Source organism: Aspergillus luchuensis, chromosome 4, assembly GCF_016861625.1.
Source record: "Aspergillus luchuensis IFO 4308 DNA, chromosome 4, nearly complete sequence".
NCBI lineage: Eukaryota > Fungi > Ascomycota > Eurotiomycetes > Eurotiales > Aspergillaceae > Aspergillus > Aspergillus luchuensis.
Genome location: NC_054852.1, coordinates 3,491,399 through 3,506,580, shown reverse-complemented (window position 1 = coordinate 3,506,580; position 15,182 = coordinate 3,491,399). Strand labels below are relative to the sequence as shown.

General features: G+C 49.4%; 4 protein-coding genes across 4 annotated transcripts; 2 read left to right on the top strand and 2 right to left on the bottom strand.

The window, feature by feature from the left end:
* Positions 1-37: 37 nt before the first annotated feature.
* Positions 38-997, bottom strand: AKAW2_41234S (uncharacterized protein; the record flags this gene model as incomplete). The annotated part of the gene is made up of 1 exon (XM_041689650.1): positions 38-997. The coding sequence occupies one exon, from the start codon at positions 995-997 to the stop codon at positions 38-40; it is 960 nt and encodes a 319-aa protein (XP_041543314.1).
* A 1,984-nt stretch (positions 998-2,981) lies between these two features.
* AKAW2_41233A (uncharacterized protein) lies at positions 2,982-7,892 on the top strand (the record flags this gene model as incomplete). Its single annotated transcript, XM_041689649.1, has 1 exon — positions 2,982-7,892. The coding sequence occupies one exon, from the start codon at positions 2,982-2,984 to the stop codon at positions 7,890-7,892; it is 4,911 nt and encodes a 1,636-aa protein (XP_041543313.1).
* Positions 7,893-8,895: 1,003 nt separating this feature from the next.
* AKAW2_41232A (uncharacterized protein) lies at positions 8,896-10,325 on the top strand (the record flags this gene model as incomplete). The annotated part of the gene is made up of 2 exons (XM_041689648.1): positions 8,896-9,508; positions 9,592-10,325. The coding sequence occupies 2 exons, from the start codon at positions 8,896-8,898 to the stop codon at positions 10,323-10,325; spliced, it is 1,347 nt and encodes a 448-aa protein (XP_041543312.1).
* A 2,312-nt stretch (positions 10,326-12,637) lies between these two features.
* Positions 12,638-13,813, bottom strand: AKAW2_41231S (uncharacterized protein; the record flags this gene model as incomplete). The annotated part of the gene is made up of 1 exon (XM_041689647.1): positions 12,638-13,813. The coding sequence occupies one exon, from the start codon at positions 13,811-13,813 to the stop codon at positions 12,638-12,640; it is 1,176 nt and encodes a 391-aa protein (XP_041543311.1).
* Between the last annotated feature and the right edge of the window lie 1,369 nt (positions 13,814-15,182).

Below are 15,182 nucleotides of genomic sequence, written 5' to 3'. Positions count from 1 at the left end.
TTGACCCCTTCACCCCCTTCGTCCCATCACTATCATTTTAACCTTTATATGGCTCGTTCGTGACATAGAGTTTGTTGTTATCATCCTCGTAACCCGTATAGAAAACGCCACTATTGCCATACTTATCATAGACTGTAAACTTACCCGAACGATATCCGGCATCGTTCCAAGGTTTATCTGAGGGCTTAAGCCACATGCGGGTGAAGCATAGGGCGTCGCTTCGTTGGTTGATAGTAATTTCAGCCGTATAAGGACTCCTCCCCGCTGTTCGTTTTTCCTCTGGGCCCATCGGCCAGTAATAGAAAATACTGCAAGGAATGCTTTTGCAGAAGCCAGCGACCGCATATTCTAAGGCAGGGTCGGGATCGCCAAGCATATAATCGTAGAAATCGGCTTTGCGGAGCTCACAGCCCTCGATCTTGCTGAAAAGGTAATAGTTGTCCTGATCCCAAGTCCCGCTGAGGCCTGAAAAACCGCCGTCTGCGGTATCCTCTCGCAGGATATGTAGATCCTTCCGTTCGTATTTCTTTGGTTGCGTACCGGTGAGAGTGACCTTGGAATCAAAGGTTCCACCCCCGGTATGAACAACAGTTCCATTGGGTTGTTTGATGCTAGCAGCGATTCTTTTGTTCTCCAATTCTGTAGTCGTAACCCAGTAGCGCTTCTTCTGAATACCCACATCAAAAGGCGCTGGCTCAGATCTGGGGCCTTTCGTGGAGGCCGGCAACGTGTGCTCGAATTCGTTTTCTGTCGATGAATAGCTCCACGACTCCGGGAGTTCTGTGGGAGGATCATCATAATCGATGAGTTTGATTGTCTCCAGTTCCAGGTCACTCAGTTCATATACCGTGTTTGTGTCTGGATCAATCGCTTTGATCACAACAATCACAGGAACCTGCATGTTGCCATTGGCGAAAAGAGCATCACTCGTAGCGTTGGGGGTGGTGACCTGAACTTCGAGCGAGGTAACTTCCCAAGAGACAGAAGTTGAGCCCATGATGAGATAGTAGATGAATGATAATTGAGATGGAAGATGTGAGTTGAAAGTATCTCTGAACAGACGGAGGAACGTGTTTCTCAAGGGTTATTATAGATTTCCCAAGCGAACAAAGCAGTAGGTGATGCCCACCATCTCGGTTGTACAAATTGAAGAGCACGCCATTGTTCCGCTATCAGCTCTGGATCACACAGGCTCATCGGGATTTGCTTTATTTGATGAGGCTTCACTATTTTCTTTAGATCTAATCTATCTTGCGTGATCATCCGGGGCCTTTTGCCCAATGGAAATCCTGCCTCGTCGATCGTTGGCCACTTGCAGGTTCCAATGCATAGATAGTATAACATGAGCATTCAGCTCACTCCATGGTGGGTCTGCCAAGGTGAAACAGGCCCGTGGATTTGTCTAGTATAGTACATCGATAGTCAGTATTGACTTGGTGCCTCCCCTCAGCCGGTTCAGCTGCGCCCTGGACGCATATGCATCTTGTAAGTTGAACTTTGCCACCCTCATGCATCCTGCTTGATTGGGGAGCACTTAATTTATTGCCAACGGCGAGTAGAACCTATCAGTCAAAGTCTGGGCCATGATTTTGGCGACGATCGCTTAACAAAATCAACTCCAGACCTGATTTTAAAGCTATTGTAAGGGCTGCCAAGCGCAGGAAGTGACCAACCATCACTATACTTCCAACCCAGTCAAACGACCTTGTTTTCACACAATCCCGTCTGCGAAGAGCGACATAGTACTGAGCTAGTACTAGACTACCAGGGTTGCTGCATTCTTTCTTCGTTTGGCACCGGTACTATTCTGCCCAGCGTGTCCTCTTTACTAGTGCACTTGCTAGCAGGGGTCCGTAACGCCGCCCGTTTACTAGACCGACTACACAGCAAGTTGCCACGATTCAATCCAGAGTGACGCCAAGCCGATAGTAAATAGTGGATAGTCCGGTGGACTACTGGAAAATCTCTGACCACCATAACATCAACAGGGCGGGGTAGGCTCATTATGACCAGCAGGCATTCCTTCAGGAATATTCTGTGTTTCATTCATCCCAATGAATCCAGACCAAATGAACTAACAAAGTCCTCGTTAAGCGATCGCCCTGTCCGGGATTTGGTTGTCTTAAGGTTGCAGCAATCCTGCGAGCTAATATTAGGAAAGATGCAAGTGGCTCGTGCCGTGCGACCTGGGTCCAAGCGATCGATAAGGGCCCTATGACTCCGTTCTATGCGAATATCAGGTGCACCTTGACGCGTCTTCCACCTTCCATAAGTGTTAGAGGGCAGATCCATCCAATGTAACATTAATATAATAATATATTGACTACCAACCTAGTATTGTCTAGAACTCACCCTCCAATGTGTCCTTACTAGATTAAGTACTACTTAGTATCCAATCAATCTCTTCGGATCCATTCCGGAATATATTCCCGAGCTGAACTTCAGCTGGCAAACCCGAACAATGTGAGCGACCCTTCCTAGTACTACTGCAACACCTCGGAGAGTCCGACAGACATGTAATGATACTGTAATATATTTGGGAATGTGGTGGCTTAGCATGTACGATGTCGTAATAGTTGTATGCCATGTTGCCGCCATTAGAATGAGATGCGTGATTTGAATGAGCCCTACTTGACGTGCTAGATCAACTTGAGGTGGCAAAGTACACCTCGCAGACGAGTGAACGCACATCATCATGTTCCACCAGTAAGACATGCATGTGTAGTGTAAAGATGGTTTGGCAGCATAGAGGTGACGAAGACAGCATCGATTGATGCATCAATAGGTCCGTCATTGTGCTCCTGCTCCTCCTTCTTGGCAGGGTAGGAAGATGCTGGCATATACTGGCATTTATGTATATATAGAGAGCTGTTCACTGCTCTGGAATCTAGTTTTAAGTGTCATGCTCATTCCCTGACCTCGTTCACAGTCCTTCCATCATCAGAATCTCAATCTTGTTGGAAATCAGAAGACAGTCCATCATGTCGTCCAACCCCAGCGACCTCTACTCTCAGAGTTTCAATTTTCAAAGCTTTCTGCAGAAAGGAGTTGATCCTCGTACTGGACAATACACCGTCAGTATTCAACTCTTTGATGCGCCATCGGAGACTCGCAACTGTCCGTCACTCAAACTATCTTTGAGCTACAATCCCCTCAACACCAAAGATATCGGGTTGGGTACTGGCTGGTCCTTTAATCTACCCTCCTACAACCATCGTCAAGGCAAGACTCTGTTGCTCTCGACGGGTGAAAACTTCCAAGCCACTGAGACGACCAGTACCTTTTTCATCCAGGACCAGAAGCTCAAGAGCTTCCAGGCAAAAAGAACGGGATCGTCAGCAGGATCTACTTATGAGGTGGCCTACAAATCAGGCCAGGTAGAGATTCTTTCCGGTTTCAACAACACTTACAACCAATCGGTTCCAATCACAATCTACGGCGCAAACGGTCGCTCACTCAGCCTGGAGTGGATCCGCAACGGGGAACAGCCACGACTGAGCAAGATCCAAGACGGCGATGATGTTCTACTAGAAGTTCAATATTCCGATGCGCAGGTAACCATCACCAAGGCGCCTGGAACTACCGCGGCCAGCACCTTCACGCTTATCCGGCGTAATGCGCAATTAACCCAGCTTAAGCTGCCGCTGGACGACGGCACGCCCCCGTGGCAGTTTTCGTACAACTCCCTCAGCAACGGATTCGTGTGTGTCTCACAGGTGACAAGCCCCACTGGCTTGGTTGAAGAGGTCAATTACAAGCAAGATGGTCACCAGCTACCCTCTGGAGCGCCTTTTACGAGGATTCCATACGTGGTGTCTCATGTGGCGCGTCCAGGTCGTCAGCAGCCAGCCATGAAGACAACCTACAGCTATTCCTCCTATAACTTCCTGGGCTATGGAGGAGCACGGCAGTGGAGTGATACCGGGGATAACCTGTACCAGGTGCCTGCGGAATACCAGTACACATCCACGGCGCAGCTTGAGGGTGGAGCAACCACAACCTATACTTACAACAAGTTCCACTTGACCACCAAAATCGTGGAACAACTGAACACGAAAAAGACTACCCAGGACATCACATACCATGCGACTCCGAATACAGCATTTGACGATCAGCCTGCGCAATACTTGCTACCTAAAACGGTTGCAATCACCTATGCGGACACAACTGCCTCCAGTCGGACAGAAACAACAACAACCGAGTTTGACGAATGGGGAAATCCTACTACGGAGATCAAACCGGATGGCTTGATTACCACTCGCACATACTACGCCGCAGATGGAGAGGCAGATTGCCCGGCTGCCCCTCATGGTTTCCAACGATACTTGAAAACGGAAACAGTGACTCCGGCGGAGACGTCCTTTGCTGCACCGACCAGAACAGAGAAATTCGGTTATGTGGAGCTCCCTACTTCAAGCAATGCGACAGTGCAGACATTTGTTCTGCAATCATCGCGCGTCACTCTCGAGGGGGACACCTCGCTGACCACTGCCGAATATACGTATATCAACCAGCCAGACTCGCGCGATCATGGACGAGTCCAGGAACAAAAAACATGGTTATCTTCGAAAGACAACGCCACAACCCAAACATATGCCTACGAGTATCTCAGCAGCGGCGAATTGAAAAAGACACTCAATACAGCTGGCTTTGACGGCGTTTCGGCCAAATTTGAGACCATCCATTCTCTGTCTTCTGGAAAGGTTACAGGACAGACGGATGATGCTGGTATCCAGGATGTCTTCCAATACGATGCATTGGGCAGATTGGTCAAAGGCGCAACAGCGATCGATACCGACCAGGAAGCAGTCCGCTACAACAGTTACGCCATCCCTGACGACGGCAGTAGTGGCATGGTGCTGTCAGTTACGGATGCTAAAGGTGTCCAGACACAATACATTTCTGACGGCCTGGAGAGAATTTGCCAAGTGAAGAGACAAGATGATGATGGCTCGTGGGATGCATCTACCAACACATACTCCGGCACTTTTCGCTTACTGCAGGAGCGCAACTACAATGCTCTGGGCCAACATGTTGAACAAACTGACATTGACTGGCTGCGTACCAAAGACAGCGATCCAACGGAACTACGAACAACCAAGGCACTGCAGTATGACGACTGGGGCCAGGTCCTGAAGACTGTAAACAATAGCACAGGCGTCACAACGATTTCAGCAACGGATCCTATCAGCCTGAGTCAAACAGAAGGAATCGAGGGCGAAGGCCAAACTGTCACGCAGCTCAATCTGTCCGGTGTGCCTACTCAGATCCGCCTTCTGGGTAAGGATGGAACCGAGTACAGCAAGCTCACGTACAGCTACGACGGACTGGGACGACTGGTGGAAGAAGAAGATGCCTTGGGTCGCAAGACAAAATATCAATCTGACTTGTTTGACCGAGTCACTAAGACCACATGGGCGAGCGGCCGGGAAGTCAACGTCCAGTATGCTACCCAAAGCGCGGCAGCTCTCCCGACCTCACTCCAAGTCAACGACGCAAACCTTGGCGGACAGTCTTTCGACGGATTGGACCGATTGACACAGCGAACAGTCGGCGGGCGCAGACTGAAACAATCCTACCAGGGCAGCACCCCAGAGCCAACTCAGATTGCCACGGACAAGGGCGACTTCAAACTCACATACGAACCGGGTTTGCGCCAATCGCTATCGACAGTCAGTGGCCAAGACAGGAATGAGACATACAAGTATGACTCAAAGACGGGGGTTGCGCTACAGCTCAAAGGCTCATCCAGCACTGCGGATCGTCAGTACTTCCCGTCAGGCCTACTGAAAAGTGAAGCGCTCGACCTCAGCGAAGGTGCCGCATCCTTTTCTACTCAATCGACATACTCGATGGCCGGGAAGTTGCAAGAATATACCGACGTCCATGGAAAGGAATACCAGAACACATATGATAGTGCAGGCCGCCTGAATTCCTTGGCTGTAGGATCCCTCACCGTCTCTTATTCATATGACAGCGCCAACCGTCTGTCCAGCACTACAGTTCAAGACCAAGAGCACGACTCCAGCTTGACCACAAACCTTGTCTACGATGACTTCGGCCGAGAAATTGAGCGCACGGTGTTGCAAGGGGAGAAACAGGTGTCTAGACTGACTCAGTCCTTTGGCGAGACGAGTCTTGTCACCACGCGGCAGATAGAAGAAAGTGGGAACATTGTCCGAAACGAATCATTTGCCTACGACGAGCACAACCGTTTGGTCAAGTACACATGCGAGGGAAGCCAACTTGCGAAAGATGAAAAGGGACATGAGATCCAATCCCAAGAATTCACCTTCGATAACCTCGACAACATAACGTCTGTCATAACAGGTTTTCAAGATGGAACTCAAAACACGGCAACCTACTCATACAGCCAGAGTGATCCAACCCAGCTCAGCCAGATTGCAAACAGCCATCCCGATTTCACACCTCAAACCACCCTGGCATATGATGCTAATGGATGTCTCATCCAAGATGAGCAAGGCCGTAACTTGGAATACGACAGTGGCGGCCGCCTGAAGTCAGTTAGAGATAGCAGTGGCAGTCTTCTCAGTCAATACAACTATGATGCAGCTGGTAAACTGATCTCCCAGTCAATCCCTGACCAGCCAGATACTCAGCTATTCTACCGACAAGACAAACTTATCAGTGTCAAGTCTGGAGACCGCCAAGTGAGCTATATATCTGCTGGCAATGAATACCTGGGACAAAGTACTCAGAACGGCGATTCTACCGAGATTCAGCTCTGGGGATCTGATGCGAATGGCTCTGTGCTGAACTGGTTCGACACAGCACAGCCAGATCAGATCCAGCAACAGCAGTACACGCCCTATGGCTTCAGCGCCCCCGATTCTGCCTCCTCCATAGGCTTCAACGGCCAGTGGCGTGATCCAGTCACAGGATGGTACCACCTGGGTAACGGATACCGCGTCTACAACCCCGTCTTGATGCGCTACCATGTCCCCGACCCTGGCAGCCCTTTCGGCACAGGTGAGGTCAACGGCTACGCTTACTGCCTAGGCGACCCAATTAACCGCATCGACCCAAGCGGCCAGTGGAGCTTCTTCGGGCTCTTCGATTTCAGCTGGGCAGATCTAGTGTCTACAGTAATCAGCGTGGCAGTGAGCGTCGCAGTCGGCGTCCTCACAGCCGGAGCAAGTGTGGCCATCGAGATCGGGGTGGGAATCGCAGCCGGGGTGGCAACCAGTGTCGGAGTCGGAGTAGCAACTGATCTAGTCGAAGGGCGAATGCCAACATGGAAGTCCGTGGGAATTGACGCGCTCGCCGGCTTGGTCGGAGGTGTGCTCGGCGAGGCTGGTGGCCGGGCTATAGCTTCTGGACTCAAATTCGCCACCAACTTCAAGAGCTTCATCGGACGGGCTGGTTCATACACGGTCAATGAGGTTGCAAAGACGGGCGGGGAAATTTTCAAGGACGCTGTCAAAGGGGCTGTGGAAGGCGAAATCGGCGGTCAGCTTACCTACGGCTTCTACGGTGATGCACTCTACAGCGCGTTGGAAGGAGACGACTCCTCATCGTCCCAGCAGGTTTCGAGTTCATCACCGGTAGCTAGTTCACCGTCATCGTCTCAGCCCTCTCAGAAGGGCCAGGTGGTCGTGGTCAGAGAGGCGTCGTTGGCTAGAGATCCCATCAGACTTTCTCTGCGGGATGGTCAATCCACCGTTTCTTCTAATCGAGACCGCGCATTCGGTAAAGACGCCGGCAAGTCCATTCCTGGCATCTTGAATCGCCAGCTCAAGTGCACGTTCGGGCCCCTTGGAGCATCGCAGGGCAAGCGGCAAGCGACGGGAAGTGGTGCACTTGAGTCTTTGGAGAAGAAGAGAAGATCGTGTGCGTCGGTGAGGAGTCAGATTCGGGCTCAGGGTGTTTGATTGAGGAGATGATATGAGTTCTTGCTGTGAAGGAGAAGTTTGATGGATGAATGATGATGGATTAGCATTGAATGGGCTTTCTTTCTGTTGTCCGTCTCTCCCCATTTCTTCTCTCTGCCCTGCCAGTGTAAGCAAATATCAAAACAGCAATGTCATTCTAGTCTATCTAGCAACTATATACTATCACAATCTGAGATATTCCTCCATAATTAGTAAGTGCGGCTGTAGTCTGTCTATTAGTGCCGTGAACAGAAACAATGATGGTCTATGGTGCGCGCGAAAAATTGAAATACTAGAGATAATGGATAATCGAAGTGTGTAAGGGAGTGTGTAAGGGAGTCAGAGAAACCGAAAATATAACCACAAGAGTATAAGAGAGGAAGAAAGATAAGAGATTGAGAAAAATAAAGAGGGAAGTGCGTCCAGTTGGCTCTATTTATGTTTGTTGATATGCCACTCAGAGTTACTACTACTCCTACTACAACTAGATTACAATGTATGATGCTATCTTTGAACTGCACTAGAATGGCGTCCAGTTCGCATGTTCATCTGGCTGTGTCTCTCTCTGTCACGCTCACACACATGCGGGCCCCTCCCCCTGTCTTAACTCGTCTACCAGTCAATTGCATGGCATCCGAGAAGGTTTGTTGCGGCTGAAACCCTCACACAGGCTAGATTTGCGGATGGGTTGATGCCTCACATCACACAAAGAGCCGGGTAGCCCTAAGGGCCAATGAGCAGCCAGGGAACTAACTGACTGAATGGATGAACGGATGAATGAATCTATGAATAAAGAAATAGACTTTTGTCATCTATCCCCCCGTTTACCTTGCCCGATTTTCCTCTCTCTCTCTCTCTTTCTCTCTCTCAAATCCCATCATCTTTCTCCGTATCCACACACTCTCCCAATTTTGCGACACCTCCTCTCAACATCTCCTGAATAGACTCCAAACCAAAATTACCCATTCTATCTGGCCCTTTCGTCACGCTACTCATCGTCATTATGACCAGCCCCCAGAACCAACATAAGCGACTCAAGCGCACTTGGTCGGATTTTGAAGAAGAATCTAAGTTGGCCATGGAGAAGGAAGCCATGTTAGACTTGGAGGAGGGATCGATACCGGACATATGGAACGAAGGGGGTCCAGCTTTGTTACCCAGTGCAAAGTACCTCTGTCAGAGACAGGAGTATGATGAGATGATTGAACATTATTGGTCCATGGCCTTTATGGCTGGACCGCACAGGGGGTCTTCACCAGCAGATCTCCAAAAGGAATTCATTAAACTTGAAATGGAGGTTCACGGTTGGGCTTGGCGCTTTGGTGAAGAAGATTCGATGCTTCATCTCTCCAGTGATGACAAACAGGCCATTATCGCCAGCCTAGATGGATTCTGTGTCCAAGAGGACTGGGACAAGATTCATTCCTCTCTTCCTCCTGCCGCTCGCTCTGTGTTTGGAAAAGTGTTGCTAGAGACCATGCTCAATCAGTTCATCTACAAAAAGTTTGCCACCTCCCCCTTTTGGTTTATGGATGCCAAGATGGACGCAATGGACCAGCCCGGGGATGTCAACTTCATTAAGAGACTTGACTATATATACCAGAGGTTCAAAGAAAGTATGTCCGTCTCAGCTCTGTTTTCTCCCCTCTTCCTCGCTACTGGATAGTTTGAAAATCACTAACACTTAGCCTTTACATAGTATTGCCCACAAACGCAGCATGGTGGAAGTCAACCCTCGTGAGCATCTGCACCGCAGCAATCCAGTTTGTGGATGGTCCCCGATACTCAGCACTCGGCCAACCGATGCATGAACATCGCAAAGCACTCGTGAAGTCCTATGTGGACGAGCTGTGGGGGTGCCGACTGTTTCGACTCCTACTCAAAGAATCGCTGAGCGAGTCGCTCCAGACATTCCGCGATGACAGACTCCACATGATTCTAGAGTTTGCGGCCGAAAAGCTCATTGCTGGTCAAGCTAGTGTCTTTGGCAATTTAGTGGTTGAGCGACTGCCTGAGCTTGCCAAGTTTGATCACCATTCGGACACAATGGTAACCCATCATTTCCATGCTGGCTCTGAGTCCCACCATGGTGCTCAGGTTCTTCTCGTGGTAAGCTACAGCTACCATGATACGATTGTGGGTATGAATTATCTACCGGTACCTCCGATCCAACTCATACGGGCGGAGGTTCTGACGGCGCCAATGGCGCCAGAGCAACACGCTCAATGGGCAGCCGCTGCTGGCAATGATGACGCTACCCAGGATGAGAGAATCGACAATGAGGAGGTGGACAATGAGAGAAACGAACGAGATGGAGAAGGCGAAGGCGAAAGGGAAGGAGAAGGGGGAAAGGAAAGAGAAGACGATGATGACAATGACAACGAAGGTGAGGATGATAACAGTGACGATGAAGATTTTGAGGATGACGAATGAGCGATAGGGGCTTTCCTGTTTTGTATTATTTCGGTTTTCTTCACTTTGTTTTTGTCTCGTGAGATTCAAATTTATTGTTTCTTCATTTGTCAGTTGCTATATACTATCGTCAAATAGATACTAATATCAATTTCGGGCTTACCTAGTATACCTTGTGCGCTGGTAACTCTAGCTTTCCCGTAGAATACGTTATATCCCCGATTAAGTCAGTATTTCACGCCATATTCAAAGCAAGTGGTGATACTGGTTAATACTAACTTACGCATCAGTAACTGTCCCCAAATAGTCTCCATCCCCTCGGTTCATTGATTGATTTTGTTACACTCCGGTCGAGCCTCTGTTTGTATTATTAGGTGGTTATACATACATACCTTCCATGACGAGAATACAGGCAGAACTCCATTAGTGCCACTGTGTATATATATATATATAAATTTATAAAGTTAATAGTAGAATCATCCTAAAACTCTGCACAAAGGTCCCATAGTACCATTCAATGCTAGAGACAGTAGTGGAGGGGAAAAATATATCTGAAATATACTAGTAGGCTACAGCAATATTTCTTATTTTCCTCCTACGACTAGATGTATATCCAGTCACTTTCTCTCTAGGATAGTATGACAATAGCTGCGGGATTCAGAATAAGTAGTACTAATCTTAATTATAGATGTGAGTAGGGCTTACTATTGTTGGATTATCTTCTTGGTTTCAGCCAGGATGATTACCGCCACAGTAACCCTGGCCATCGGTTTCACCCTTTTTCGGGGTCAGTAAATATCTAAATTGTATTGATTGATTGATCGATAGATCGTGGAGGTCATCATCATCATCATAACATCACTCTAACCATTCTTCATTCTATACAAATACATGTACATATATGCTTTATTTCCCACCGACTTACGTACCTATTATCCAGAACAACTATAAATCTCAAACTAAGTTACCTCCTATAATCACCCCATCCTAATATGTGATTCGGATTCGAATTTCCATCACTTCACCCAAATAAGTACCAACTTCATCTCCTACTACCATGTACATAACTTAATTACTTTACCCGCGCATGCCAAGCAACCAACCCATCAACCAACCATCTACCAACACATACAACCCCAACAACAGCACATAACCCCAAGAACCACCGTAATAACACCTAAACCACCTCACCACATAATTCAATCCCAAATCAATCCACCGCATTTACCCTTATAAAATAATTCGTCCAAATTTAGACTCCCCGTTAGTTCCGATGGGATGGCGGGCTGGGTTGGTTGGTCCAATCCAATGCAATCCGAAGGGGGAGGGCAAATGATTACCTGCTGAGGTGTTTGTCAGTCAGTTGCCTGCCCTGTTGTTGTCTGTCCACATGGCCCATGTGGCATACATACGTACATACATAATGTATGTGAGTGCGGGTTGGGCGACGTGCATAATACCCTACTACGTACTATTCTAACTACTAGTAGATAGATGGGTACTTATTAGTGGATTGATGCAGAGTTATGGGGCCGAGAGGGTCCAGTGACATCAACTTCCGTTACTTACTTATCAGGTTCAGGTCTGGTGTTACTGTGTTGGGCATGTGACGTGCAGATGGATGCAGATACGGGATTGTTCTAGTTGGTTGGTTAAAGAGGCACTACGTGGTGGGGTAAAAGTATCATCAGAATCAGACTACGTAGTATGAAGTGCAGTGTAAATGGTATAATATTGGTCTATCGGTCCGTGGTTGTAGTGGGTAAATAGTAGTAGTGTATCTAGTATGTACGCTGTGCCAGTACAAACAAAGGAAATAAGGAAAGAATCATCCCAACAGTATCCGACGCTGATAACCGAATGATAAACTGGTGTGTCGCAGAATGGTATCTTAAAGAACAGAACGAAGCGAAGCCACTTGTATACTGCTGCTGCTGAGGGTATATCAAGTCCGCGTTCCCGATGAGCAAGCACGCCAGTCAAGAAAGCAGATCCCCGTCCCAGGAAACATAACAATAGAAAGATAAAAGAAATGTATCACAAAGGAAAGGTAAGAATAGAAAAAGCTTCCCGCGCTGATAGCGGGGTATTCGAGCAGTAGGTATCAATCACACGCAGCAGCAATCCAGTGAGCCAAGCCCAAACCAAACGCGCTCAAATGCAATCCGGTGATAATGAGAATAAAAATGAAGAATCAAGGACAACGCTCACGCGCCTGTATTCCGTTGCGGTGCGAAAAATGCATCCCGTCGCTTATGTTGAAATCAAATCAGAGTATTACTTTTGGGGGTTCCTATGTCGGTATAGGAGGATAAGTCGAAGTTGTATCCGTTCTAAGCTGAGGTCGGTCGGCGAAGAATCTCCTCGCAGTTGGCGTCAAAGCGCATGTTCCATAACCGAATGCTGTTCATCAACTTCTCCGTGCTTTCTAGCTCGCGGTCCCGGCCGAAGATCGTCTCCACAAATTCGCAGCCCGCGTTGCGGCCCATCGACACCGTCTTGCCACCCTCGCGCTTGGCGGCCTTCCACATGAACTGTTCACATGTCTTCAGCAGCTTCTTGAATCGCACCCACAGGCGTTCGCCACTTTCCAGAAAATCCGCAACCGTCTCCCGCGCATCGCGGCGCTTGATGCGCTCAATGCATTCGTCTGCCCGTTTCACCTTACCGGCCAACTTGATCAACAACAACCACAGATCGCCCGCGACATCTGCCATAGGAGTCGACGCGCCGTGGTGGAATACGGTCCAGTCGTAAATCCACTTGCCCAGCGAGTTGGCGTCAAAAACACTGCCCAGAAGGATGATGGGCATTTCCGTCGGATCCCAGTTCTTGATCGAGTATCCCTCGGGGATACCGGCCCGCGCAGCGTCCTCTTCGGTGGCCTTTGGCGGCGGCTTGGCCGCGGGCGCAGGCTTGGGCTTGGACGGCGTCCGAGTGGAGGTAGATTGGCGACGCGCCCGGGCGCGTTTGGCGGAATCGACATCATCTTGGGCAGGAACCTGGTTATAGTAGAAATATTGATCAGTGGGTGGCTTTGGCTTGCGCGGAGGCGTCGTTGGTTTGCGACGGGGAGGACTGGGTTCCTCGCGAAAGACGTATCGGGGGGCGTCGTCGTATCCATCGTCGACCACATCCACAAAGATGGGTCGCTTATGGGATGGCGGAGCGCCAGCAGAGTCCCACTGACCGGCGGGCGCACCAGCCATGGTACTGCGACGACGGTGATAGCCACCAAAAGAAGCACTTACAGGATCGTGCTTGCGCGGTGGCGTGCCATGCTCCGGCATCGCTTCATAGATTCCATGGCCATACCCGGAATACCATCCTGCCGTTTCCCTAGGACCGGCGTAGCTGGCTTTACGATTATGGCGCTTCGAGGGGCCACGAGGCGAGGCGTAGGGACTGGCAAATTGGGTGGCGTAATAGGCGTAGTGAGGCGAGGTGGGAGGGGAGGTCATGTAGTCGTAGGAAGACCACCCGGGGTGAGGACTGGGATAATGGTACATTATCGAGAAAGGCGCATAAAAATCGAGGCTGCAAACGGCGAGGCGAGACACGAAACGAGAACTTTTTATGGGGTGGAAAGAGTCCCAGAAGCACGACAATCGCTAGAGGTATAGAAAGCAAACAGCAAACAACAAAAAGCACAACCCAGGTATATTATACAGGATATCGTTCAACAAGCCGATCGACGCCGGGTTTAAAAGGACAACGGAATCGGGATATCGATAATGACGATGATAACTGAGGAAGAGGACCGTCACCGAGGCACGGTTTCTAGGGGAGAGGAGGAGGCGATTTGTATGTGCTGAGAGTGCATTTGAACGTTGTCGCTAACCGAACGGTGTGCGGGCAAAGGCGGCTGGCTGTGGAAGGAATGCCTGGGGATCTCCGGGGGGCAAACAGAGATCAAACGATGGGAAGTGTGCGTTAAGGAACGCGGTGACCTCTTGAGAGGTATATAGTATATACAACTGAGAACAGCGATAAGCCGGGAACTTCCAGGAGGCGACCCAAGGAAGGGATGCGACAGGGGAGAGTAGGTGTAAGAGGAAGAGTAGTATATAGATAGGAAGAACCCAAGAAGGGTGTTGTGTGTGTGTGTGGAAGGGGAGTCACAGAGGAGCCAACCGGTTTTGTACGGACGGCAAAGACAGAAAAGACAGAAAGAAAGGGCACGGGCGCTGCGGTAAACTTGGTATGGAGTGGGGCTCCCAGGTATAATCCCGTCGGTAATTAATCTTTCCAGACTTGCTCTTGCGCTGCGGCGGAGTCACGCTAGTGGGTTAGTGGGCTTAGTGCGGTGGATTTAGTTCGTCTCTTAGTGACTTGCTGATGAAAGTTACCGTCATGTCACGTCTGTTGCGTTTGCTGACCATACGGTAAAGTATTGCTGAGGGTGTGGTTTCAGGCCCAACCACCACCAGAAAGCAAAAAAGGATGGATGGGCGAGGGATGGCCAGGGAGGGTGAAACCCAATCAAGTACGAGTCTCAATAGAAGTGATTGTATCCAGTAGTAGGAGAGTTTAATACTGCAGGATATTGGAAACGTCTCATCCCATCCAGACTGTTGCAAAGTCAGTCAGGACAAGACCAGACAAGGCTGGACACATTCCCCCTCAAGAAATCGCCGCAGAGTATCATCCTAGGTCCAACAGCGACTCGTGCTTTAATATACCCATTATCAGGACCCCCTCTCCGCGGCATGGCGATGAATCATCCGATTGATGGGCGCCATTGCAAGAGTCATCTGAACCGCTCTGTTTGGGCATCCCGCGTTCGCTCCCTGACTGGGCGACACGATGAAACAGGCAACGGCAGGCTCGCTACGGAAAATAATGCACAGAGGGGATCCTCAGATTCTCAAGTCCAGT